Source organism: Pagrus major, chromosome 1, assembly GCF_040436345.1.
Source record: "Pagrus major chromosome 1, Pma_NU_1.0".
NCBI lineage: Eukaryota > Metazoa > Chordata > Actinopteri > Spariformes > Sparidae > Pagrus > Pagrus major.
Genome location: NC_133215.1, coordinates 22,435,780 through 22,447,855, shown reverse-complemented (window position 1 = coordinate 22,447,855; position 12,076 = coordinate 22,435,780). Strand labels below are relative to the sequence as shown.

General features: G+C 40.3%; 1 protein-coding gene across 1 annotated transcript in view; it reads left to right on the top strand.

The window, feature by feature from the left end:
* Window positions 1-221: 221 nt before the first annotated feature.
* The window catches only part of LOC140999316 (sphingosine kinase 1-like), a 36,096-nt gene continuing 24,241 nt past the window's right edge, over window positions 222-12,076 (top strand). The window contains exon 1 of the mRNA XM_073469657.1: window positions 222-645. Coding sequence (XP_073325758.1) covers window positions 222-645 — 424 coding nt within the window. The remainder of the gene's footprint in view (window positions 646-12,076) is intronic.

Genomic DNA, 12,076 nt, shown 5'->3' with positions numbered 1-12,076 from the left:
TCCTTGTGCATGGAATAAAGCGCGTTAAGTGAGGCTCTTATTTTGAAATGTAAGCGGATGTGGTGTGTTTGATTCCGTCCCTCTTCACACCGGTCCGAGCAGCAGGCTGCCAGTGCGGTCCTGTCGTCTTCACTTTGCTCGCACCATCCAGGCGGGTAGCAATGTGAGAGTGCTGCTCTATCCCGGACCCCCCGCGTCTCGGTCTCCTCCGTCCGCTCAGGATGGACCAGAGGAGAGCTGAACCGGAGCGCAACTCCGGCATCAACCCGGTTTCGCTTTACGGGGAATTCACGCTCACTGGTAACCGAAAAGTGAGGTACGCCGTGAGCCTGACCGGGACGGACCTCACCGTCCAGAGGCTCACTCCAACACCTGTCGGGCGGAACAAGGTGGTGCTCAGCCTGAAGGACTGCGTCGGCTGCCGGGCTTACCGGGAGAATGACAACGCGGACCCGGCAGCGTACTTGTCAGCCTACTTCTACCCGCTCAGACGGCGCTGGATGAGTTCCGGGGTGTCGCGGCAGAAAGTGGAGCACTGCTTTCGGCTCGCGGCGCTGCAGGACCCGCGCGCTAACCTGGAGGAGGCGGAGAAGTGGGCTCGCGCTGTCCGAGAGCGCGCTGCCCGGCAACAGTACCTTAGAGACGGTGAGTGGTCGTTAGCAACGAGAGGGAAAGTTTGTTGTTTGTCTTCAGTGTTGAGTTCAAGGACAGTATCAGCACTCCACACTGCAGCTGATGTGACGGTAACACCAGCTGAAATATGTAGCCATGGTCACCTGATGATACATCTACGAAAATGTCCATGAAGTGAAAATATGAAAAAGTAGGCTGAGCAACATATAACACCAGTTCAGGCCATTAACTCAAGGGGAGCTGGGGGAAATTAGCTGTGGATGACTCTCTCTGTGAGCTGTACTGTATTAATTAGTAAGTAATCTGTGGTAACTTCATTATAATAACATGTACCATAAATGCATACTATACACTGAAATATTAAAGGCTACACTTAATCTCAACTAAGAGCTCTTTTACAACATCGGACCTTTATCTTATGCAGGTGTTGTTCCAGTTTTTAGTGTGCTTTAGTCGTTCATAGCCTATAACCAACACATTTGCATTTACTAATTGAACTTGGAGCCTACAGACCCCCTATGGGGTCTGGGGCCTTGGGGTAGCTTCTCTCTTTGCCTGGTTAGAAACTAGGGGTAGACCATTTATCAGGGCAGCATTTTCCAGTTATCTCTATCTGATTTTTCTGTCAGATTGCCGATTAGATACACTAATTTAAAAATGTGCTACTTTGGCTCTAATGCAACATCTTCTCTCACAATGATCTCTGTGTTTCTCTCTCACAATATCAGATTGGTAAGACTGTAAAACAATTACTAGCCTATAAACAGTGAATATTCAGAATCTGCAAAGTAACGTGGAACTAAATGTATCAAATAAATGCAGTGGAGAGGAAGTATAGAGTAGCAGAAAATGGAAATACCCAGGTAAAGTACCTCAAAATTGTACGGAAAAACAGAGCTTGAGTAAATTGTACCACTCATGAACTGAAGGGGTGTTTAGTCTGACTATACTGCTAATACTGCAAGTCTGATAAGATCATCTATTGTAACTACTGAGTCTTTTCATTTTTGATTAATCTGCTCATCATTATTCTAGACTAATCAAATGTATATCTAGTCAAGAAAACAATCCAAAATCCAACAGCTGTCACTTTACCATTTAATTTTGAAAGAACGAAAGCAGCGCATCCTCACAGATTAGAAGCTGGTACTGGAAAATACTTGGCTTTTTGCTTAAAAAAAACACCTTAAACAATTAAACAATCATCAGTTATTAGGACAGACAGGATTATCTGACAATCGCCCCATAAATTAATTGTTGTAACTCTGCTCTTGCATTAGTCACTTTAAGGAAATTTTCTCCATGATGTGTAGTGAGGATAAGCCCTGTGGCTTCTCCATTATGATTAAATAAGTGAGTCACTAAGTACAATTTGGAAAGATACTGTACAATTAATGCAGCCTCGTCACGTGTGCTTGATACTACACCAGAAAACCTCTCTTGTGGTTTAAACTCATATCATATTTTCATGCAGTTGATTTTGCGGTGCAGCGACAGTATTTAGTTAGCTCTGCCTTTGCCGAAGGCTGTTGTTCTGTTCTGTTTAACTTATTCCTTAAATGAATAAAAAAAACAGGTCTGGTCCGCTATAGAGTCACAGTCCAGTAACTCCAGTCTACTCACGAACTATTTTAACATAAAAGACGCCTGAAACATGAGGCAATATTACTGCTACTGAGTTCACACCTGTCTAGATATGTATTATTTACAGAAGTGGGTTCTTATCTCTTATCTGTCACAGGAAATCATTACCTTTGACCTACTCCTTTTATGCATAAAACAATAGTACTGGTGTGGTGCGGAGAGTCTCATTTCATTATCTCCAGTCTGCAAACAATCAATTTCAACATAAAAGACACCTGAGAAACATGCAGCACCATTACTGCTATTGAGTTCATGTAATGCCAAGAGGTGTTATTACTCCAGAGGAAAATGTTCAATAATTGGAGTTTTCTAAAGATCTCATTAGCTCATTATTTGTCCCCCTCACCAAGCTGTCCTGACTACATTAAGACAAAAACAAAATGCGATTTATTGCCTCACACAAACTTTTTCCTCTAGACAGCCATGATATCACTGGCACTCTGTGACCTAGATAGCAATTCCCCATCTGCACAAAATGTATTTTTAACGAGACAAAATATGCTGCAATTCTATACTGCCTGTCATTGTCAGTAGAGGAAAGAGTAGACTTTCAGCAACTCAAGACAGTATTGTTTGCTTTGACACATATTGTGATTCCACTGCCTGGGACTTAATCTGAGACTGTGGTCTAACAAGTTATCTGCCCTGGGACACAGAACCAAACACAAATGTCTCCATGGCTTCACCTGCTCTGTAGTCATGTAATGCATCTCTGCCTCCACATAGTTTATCCAGACATTTAAGCCTGGTTCTGTGCTCTGAAACACCTATTGTATCTTGAGCCATTGTCCAACTTGTAAGAGCTAAATTGAATCCTAACAGGATGTAAACTAGAACTAAAACTTTTGAACAGATTGAATATGACACCTTGAGCTCTGGGAACTTGTGCTGGGAATTTAACTAGTGTTTAATATATGGAGCAGAGTTATCGGCAGATTGATTGATAATGAAAAGATTTTTTTGCAGCCACTGAAACCCTGTGTTGGTCATAATTTAAGGTTATTGTTTTCCTCCCTGGAGAGTTGGGAGTCCAGAAGTCATTGGCTGAGGCTTTTCATGTTTACTTTGCAGAGTCAAACAGAAACGAGATTGCTGAGCAAAAATATGGGCTTCATAATTCTACTCTTGGGCCACCTGCCGAAGTGTCTGAGCACTTTCGTGGTCAGCGGCATTCATTTCAAGCCTGATTCAGGGTGCAGGCTCTTCGGTATCTCTGGAATGTGTCTATAGATCAGATTCCCATCTAAAAAGCTGTCTTCAGTAAGTAAGGTAGTCATTATGCCAGAAGCCTTGTGAACCATACTAAATCATGTTCAGGAGCTCTGCATCCAAACCATTAGTCTAAATGAGGTCAATGCTGGCTGTCTGACCTCTTCATCAATACTTGTGCTTGTCTCATTGGCTTGACTTCAGCTGTGCTCACAGAATTCTACAGAAAGCATCTATTTTCTCCAGATCCATGTACCTCTGACAGGTAGAGGCCTGCTGAAGATGAAATTTAAGTCCACATCTGGTTCTAAACTCTGCCTAAGAGAGAAGTACAGCAGTCTTGGATTTAGACGTCTGATTTGATAAAGATTTGTTATCCAAGAGGCCAACTCTCTTCTTTTCATTTTTCCCTCAGTATTTGGTCATCTCCCATAATGCTCACATACAAACAGGTGTCGGGTATGTTTGCACACACTCAGGTTGCCCGGTTTTCCTTCTCTTCTTTTAATAGAAGACTCTCCACATGTTCACGGCATCAATACTAGTTTGCATGATAATGATCCATCTGTTCAAAGAGTGACACGTTAAGATGTCAGTTAACCTTGGGGCACAGCTCGGCCACCATTGGCCGTTTTTTTGCAGTGCACTTATTGGTGCTGAAGGCAGTTAAAGGCAGAGAGAGCTGTCACAGACAACAGGCTGATAATGTCGGTGCGAAGCAAGCAATTTTCTACCGTTGCAAATTTTTAAGATTAAAAATAGTCTCAATTTGTGTTCTGAGCTGGCTGATTAATCAAGATGAATATTATTTACGTGTTTCCTTTTACTTTGTACAATAATTTTGGGCCCACAGGATTACAGACTAGTTATCTGCTCTCTGGTGGGAGGAAGTGCAGAATAAACTGCGTGCTGTGGTGAGGTAGCTGTCGACTCAAGTGCAATTTATGACAGAAGTTGTGAGGTGACATGAGGTGACTCATGCATCAGTCTGTTGGCGCTAGTTCTTTCTCTTCAATTGAATCCCTGCTCTGACAATTACAACTGACACTTCAGATGCATTGCCAAGTATTTCTGAAATAGTATTGATCCCATGGGTTGTCAATAAATGGATTCATTTCAGCTGTGTGGATAGCATTATCATTATCATGAGTCAGGTGATGGCAGTGGTCAGGGAGATTACTAGTATTGATCCAATCAATCACTCAGGCTTGTCATCTGGTTTTGGCGCTTGGTTGCCTCTGACCATGGGCAATGAATCACAGCGCATTTGCAACTAATTTGAATTAATCTGTAAGGTAAGGTGTTAGCTCACCGCTGTTGTCACCTGTGTTTCCTGGTCACCAGCGACCTACATCCCCAGGCCCGGTCAATGTGCAACATGTCTGCAACTTACTGTAGCTTTGTGTAGTGTGTAGTGCATTGAGCAGCAACAAAATTCCTTTTATGTTTTCTCTCCCATATAACAAACACCAACAACTACTGCCTTACGGCAACTCTGAGGGGACACACTACTTTTTGTGCTCTCTGGTGAGGGCCTTTAAATCACAATATTGCGATGGTTCAGTAGTCTGTGACTATAAGTCATCACTGATGGATGATGGCATCGCCTATCAGCCCAACACTAGTTACAACTGTAATGACTTTACATTTGTCTGTATCACTAATTTAAAGTGTGTTTCTAAATTCAGTAATCACATTACAGTTACTAATCAAAACAGTTATGTCGTTGCTTGTGTTGCATAGTTGCTCACATGGCTGAAGTTTAAAGTGGAGTAGAGGAGAATAGCCCTCGGGACACTGCTGACTACAGAGTGTCACATTTTCTCATAATGAGCAGGATGCAACTAAACAGACCTCTGCCTCCAGCAGCAGTGAATGTCTTCTTTGCTTTTGATGAGGAGGATACAGCTTCCTTCAACCGCAGCTCTTACATTTAAGTTGTTGAATATTTATAGTCGGGGTCAGAGATGGAGATCCTGAATTGTTTTCCTATAATAAAGACTATATCCATGTAATTCAACACATCGACGCCATCTAGAGCGCCTGTGGAGAGGCCCTCCAGACTGGGCAGTTAGGTCTTAAGTAATAAACAAATCATATAAACTGGATTAGTTTAATGGTTTGGTGAGTGACTAACTCTAGTGATTTTAAGTGTGTTTGGTCCATTACATGCAGTTCATATGCCATTTAAACATGTTTTTTTCCCTATTAAGTCTGTCGTCATCTAATGGTTTTAGGAAGAACAGTCTCATTTTATGTTATCGAGATATTATTTAGAGGATTTAATCATTGTACTAGGCGGACTTTATATATTAATATAGTTGATTGATATAGCTGACTGCCAGTGCTGCCTTGATTCTCTCAGGCATGCAATTAAGCCTTGTTCCTGTCACATTTTTCTGGGCTGGTATTCACTTACTTTGCTTTCAGCTTTGTGGCATAAAAGAACATAAAAGAAAGATCTTGTGTGTGTCCTCCTTTGGACAGGGATTTGTGCTGATATGTGGGCATGAGGTTTTAATGTTAAATTGTTAACTGGCAATTATGTGACAACGCATCCCGGGCGATTTGTGCTGTAACACAAAGGTAATGAAACAAGTCGTGTCACAAATTTCTTTCTACATGTAGTAATTAAGTAAAGTAATATACATGACATTTATAAAAGTAACAAGTAATGTTCAATACATTACCTTTTTTGAGTAACCTCCCCAACATTGATCACAAAACACCCAGCGGAAACACCATCAGCATGGTCAAACCTTTTTTATTTTGTATTTGCTCAAACGTTTTCAACATGTTAAATCACAAGGATATCACCAGATCCAGTATATTACCATGCTGATGTGAGGCTTCAGTGACATGCTGAGTCAACTCTCGGCTGCCTCACAGGTTAATGAATTCAGTAGCAGGACGATGAGCATTAATATAAACATGTATTTATATGTTCAGGTCCTGATTTAAAATGATTTCATAACTGTATAGCGAGACGGTGAGTTTACAGTAGGTGAGACACTTAGTGAAAAAATACAGATAGGGAGGAACTTAATCATCACAGGGATCATGACTATTGCTAATGTTAGTAAAAGTGAAACCATGGAAACGGCGGTGATGGAAAGTCAGATGAGAAGTACCTTGTTCGACGTTCTCAGGGGGACCGGTGTTGCTCCTTTTAGCATCAAAATCCAGGCCTCTCAGTGCCAGTCAGTGCTATTACTAATACATTACATCTGGCCCAGACAGAGTCGTAGCTTGGATAATGATATGTATGCTTCTCTTACACACAACTACACACATGCAAGCAAGAGGAAGAGGTTCATGATGCCTTTTATATTAAAACGTAGCCTTACTAAACCCTGACATACATGCATACACTGCACTGTGATTTAAGATATTTTAGGACTAAGACAGGGTGAAAACACAACTTGTATATTTGGTTCAAGCTATCAAAAAGGAAAAGGCAGAGTTATGGTCTGAAGTGCAGGTGATAGTTGGAAAGGAGAGGTCAGAGTCCTTGTGTGAAGTTGCCAGAGTTGAATATCAGAGCATATTTCTAAATGCCTTTCCAATGAATTTACGGTCAGTTTGGCAACCCATAGAACATGTTTGGGACAAACTCAGCATGCTTGTCCAAATAAAGTGTCCTGCTGTACATGTCGAGGCATGTTGGGTTATAATGTTGATAGTTTCAGTAGTTGAAATTGTGGTTGTCGACTTCATACTATTTTGTGCCTTGTAACTTTGTTCCACTGTCCTTTATTTACACTGGCTGCATTAATGATTTGATTAGTCGAGAAAATGTTTCGACAATTGTGTTGATAAGCAAATTATTGTTTCATTGTTTTTTCAAGCAAAAAATCCAAACAATTTGATGATTCTAGCTTCTCAAATGTGAGAATATGCTGCTTGTTCTTTTCTTAACATTATAGTAAACCCAAAAATCTGTCAAGTGCGACCAAACATTTTTCTTTTCTCACCGGTGCACCTGAATTTTAGTTGTTAATTAAGTCTTCTTTTCTGAAAGAGTTGAGGTTATTGTATTTTCTCGTTGCATGTGCTGGGTTTTAAATAAATATAAAACATGTACTTGAACTTTTTATGCTGTTTACAATCATTTACATATTGCGTTAAGAAATTAAATTAAAATGTTTTATTAGGTGCATTCAAATTATGTCCTGGTGGACCTAAACAAATAGGTGAACCAGTGCAACCACTGTGTGAGGTTAGTCTGGAGGCCTGTGAATATCTTTATATGTTAGACTACTGATACTACTACTGAGACAGTTTCCAGTCAAAGTATCTTATTACACTCAATAGAAGACACATTTACCTAGAAAGTAACATTTCGGGACTTCTTCTTTTTAGACAATTTTCACTTGTTTTTAGACATTTTTATTAGCTCCATCTGCTGATTTCTTTTTTACTCATTACAAGCAAGAAACAGCTTGTATTCATTGTTTCTCACCTATTTTATGAAGTGATATTTTTTTCCAGTGTAAAATACAGTCTATTAAAAATCATTGAAACAAATATACTGATAACACTGATCACTATAAGCAGATTTTTACATCTTATTTAGGTATCGGAGTACACATGTGAACATGCTCACATACACTATGTGTGTTTTTGGATCCCTCAGTGCTTGAGACTGTGTGTCTTTGCGGTTGTGTGTAGGTGATAAGCATAAGTTGTCTGGTGAGTGTGCACCAGAAACAAGTCGCTGGTCATGGCAATGACATAACTGAAAAGAGGAGCTTAGTGATGCATTAAGTCTCTTCTCAAATGTGTGAAACTGATAAAATAACCAACTGATCCCATCAAGGATCACACCCTCATGATTAATCACTGAAACGGACAAGAATGGGGAAACTTCCTGATTCTGCTGTAACCACAGATTTCATTCTCCCTGCTGCAGTAGTAAAGGAAAAAAATGTGATGTTATCAGGTTGTAATATATATCAGTACAGATATGTGTTTTTCTCTGGGATATTAGGGTGTGTATGTGTGTGTGTAGTGAGCAGTGGCCGCAGCGTTCCTCTCCTTGAGGATTCCTCCTCATCGGATATACGCTGCAATAGAGCTTGACGTGCTGTCCAGACCTCTGATTCAGCCTCTCCGGAGCTTTCTTCAGCTCGGGGGGCTCACAGCAGCTCTGTGTCTGTAATGACAGTGTCCTACCCGCTCTCTTTCACCATGAGCAGATCTAAATGATGGAGTTCTGTACACCAGTGGAATTTTGTAAAATACACTCCGGCATAGATTCCCATCAAACGGTGCCCCTGTTGTTGTTGTAAAGTATCTACATCACAGTCTGGTGGAAGACTGTACATTTTACCACCAAGCTTAAAAGGCATTCGGTGCTCACCCAGTTTACTATTCTCGGAAGTCATTCTGTGATACGCCGACAACAACAACGACCACTAATTGACCATTGAGCCTACAGAGCAGCTGGTTCACCTCAGAGAAAGTCTGTCTCTGCCTGGTAAAAGAACATGTGGTTGTGGGTATTTTTATGGTGGGAAGTCCATTTCCTCCATACGCTAGCAAACAGCACATTTTACTATATATGCATTTAGCTGTTTTTTTTAATTTATTTATTTTTTATTACAGTTTGCTGTAATCTCATGTTTTGCTCTTGTGTCTTATTGTTTCATTTCAAACAAACTAACGAAGGACTAAGGAAGTGAACGTCCAGTCGAATGTAGCTGATGTTAATTAAAATTTAACCTTCAGTTCCCATTCAAAGTAACTGCTAAACTACTAAACATTAAATTAGTGGCAATATAACCGAGCGACTTTCGGAAAGTTTGTTTTCATGCAGCAGCCTAACCTCACCGCCCAGATTCGAGTCTGCAGCCTAAAATACACACATTGGATGCACATCGTTCCACAGAGAGACATATCCTGTCTCTGCTGTACCGATCTACAACATAAGCATCTCTTTATTATAATAATATGCGGGATACACTATAGGCAAGTGGTTGACAGACAGTGCAGGATGACTTTAATGAAAACCTCAATGTCATAAACTCTCCTTTCCTAATATAGATATACAGCGAGCTAACCACTGCCACCTCCTCCTCCTCCTTCCACACCCTTTGTGGTTCTGGCTCAGCAGAAATCTGCTGTGTGCTCGAGCTGCTTCCTCTCTTTGATTCACAGACAGCGTTATGGACAAGAGTTATTGTCACCTCACTGCTCCTTAATGTTACTGCAGTAGTGTCCAGTGAGGTGAGATAAGGTTTCACTAAAGTTGCAGCCTGTGATTCAGCTGTAAACATAAAAGGTAGTCGCACCACCAAACACTAGAATACAGGAGTGGAGCACAGTATCTCCTTCAAATGATTCGTTTAATACATGTTTGACTGTTTTCTGATGTATGGGATATTCTGCTGTGTCAAGTTTGTGAAACATAGCAGTAAAACATGGTCACAGTTCTTCATGATCAGATGGGAAACACACAGAAAATCAAACCAAATCCTCAGTTATTTGTGACTGAACATAAAAAATTAAACGGTACGAAGGATGACTAATTAAAATTCTTAATTTGCAAGCCTTAATACTGCGATATTATTCAAGTACCACAATTAAGTGCCTCAAAATTGTACTGAAGTACGGTCCTCGAGGAAATGTACTTACCATAATTACATTCAACCATATAACAGTGCCATATTCTTTTTACTTGCCTGGTAAAAAACATCAAATTACAATGACATAAATTAAAGTTCATATATGTAATAACATTTAAAAACAAAAATTAAAATATAAGATCCCAGATCTCACTCGTTCTGACTTGCTTCAAGACTTTTTATCTCTTTTTTTGTACTCTTAACAGTCTTTGAGTAGACAAGCGGCATAAATAAACAATGTGTCATATAACAGAATGGAAACTACACACTGTACCTGTGTTGATACTCGTATACGTATAATCACAATAGCAATGCTCAAACATGAGAAATATGTGAATCCTCACACAGTCCAGTGACACATGATCCAGTCCACAATGACTTGCAGTCAGGTCCGGATCCAAACCTTGAAGCTCCAAATAAAGCATGTTACCATGAATGATGTGACATTTGAGTATAAGAGCTGAACCTCTAATCATGATGGATGTATCCAGACATTGTGCTGTATCTCTAAATTGCCAGTATGAGGTTACGGTTGGTATGTAGTTGACTACAGCACTGCTATCTGATGACAAACTCATATCTGCAAAAAGGATGTTTACTGAAAAATACTCCACAGCAGAGCAAGCTGGATTCAGATGCTCAGAGTTAAAAGGTCCATAAAATCATCTTCGACAGTTGCCTGCAACATTTAAAAAGAGATTATAGTTTGCACATTTTAATTGCACTTGGAACTTGTTTCTCAGCTGATCGGCAGCTAAGATGTGTTGCTTTTGTCATCATGTAGTTCTTCTACATACATTAAACTATATGAGATACAGAGTACTGCATAAGAGAGAGTATCTGGCTTTTGCCCTCAGCTGGCCTGGCTGGGACAAAGCTAACATTTAGCGGATTGCAATTGGACATATCTGTCATATTACAGGGATAAGGCAAGGTATAAATACCAGGTCAAATAAATGTTAATCCATTAATTCCTTTAATGTGGAAACTGGATTCCCTCCTAATGGGTGTTTGTCAAGGCTTAGAGCCGACATCACCACAGAGCAGGAAACAGACATATAACAGCAGTCTTCAGCAGGACACAAACCTGTCAGTGTACAGTAAATGGTAATGGATAAGGGTCTGTCACCACATAGTCCTGTTTTTGTATGGGAATGATAAAAAAATACATGCTTTAATATCCATTTTTAACAAAGTTACAATTGATACCAGCTAACAGTTTGAAAATATGAAACCACAGGACACTGTACTCATTTATTTTAACCCAAATCAAAATATTTTCCAGACAAGTAATTTTTGTGCCTGAACCTACTGTAACCACACTGCGACTGTTTCACGTTTTTATTCTTGCTAACATGATGACGGGGGTCCCCTTTCTGTTGTTAACATGATGACGAAGGTTCACCTGACTTTGTCCTTTCCTGCACATCCAAATATACCAAGATATTCAGGGAAGATGAACTCCAGGGAGGGTGTTTATTTTCAGAACAACGGGCATTTGGAGCAGTGGACTGCAGTTTTTTTGGGATAACAGGCTGTCAGACAAATAGGCTTTCAGTCAAACAGGACATTTTCCAGACTATTTGGGTCTCAGAGTAATGGGCCATTGGATCAATGGCATGGCACCCAATAAGTAACCTAGTTAGTTTCACTGGTTCCCCCATTACAAAAGGCATTAGTACTGTAAACGGTACAGTTTCTGTGTTGATATGAGACCATGAGATCTGTGAATAGCACACAAAGGAAACAGAGCAGACAGGGAAACTTAATCAAACACTTGGGAGCAGTGTGCTGCTCAGCTGTCTTGTTCACTATTATTGGATGACATTTATGCTAATTGAAGCAGAACACGTTTCAATGCTGCTTTCAAGCAATGTCGACAGAATGGGAGGAACAGCAACACCTCCCATTATTCTGACTTGGGAGTGTTCACACAATTTTCCAAGATTGTGCAAGCCTTTTAG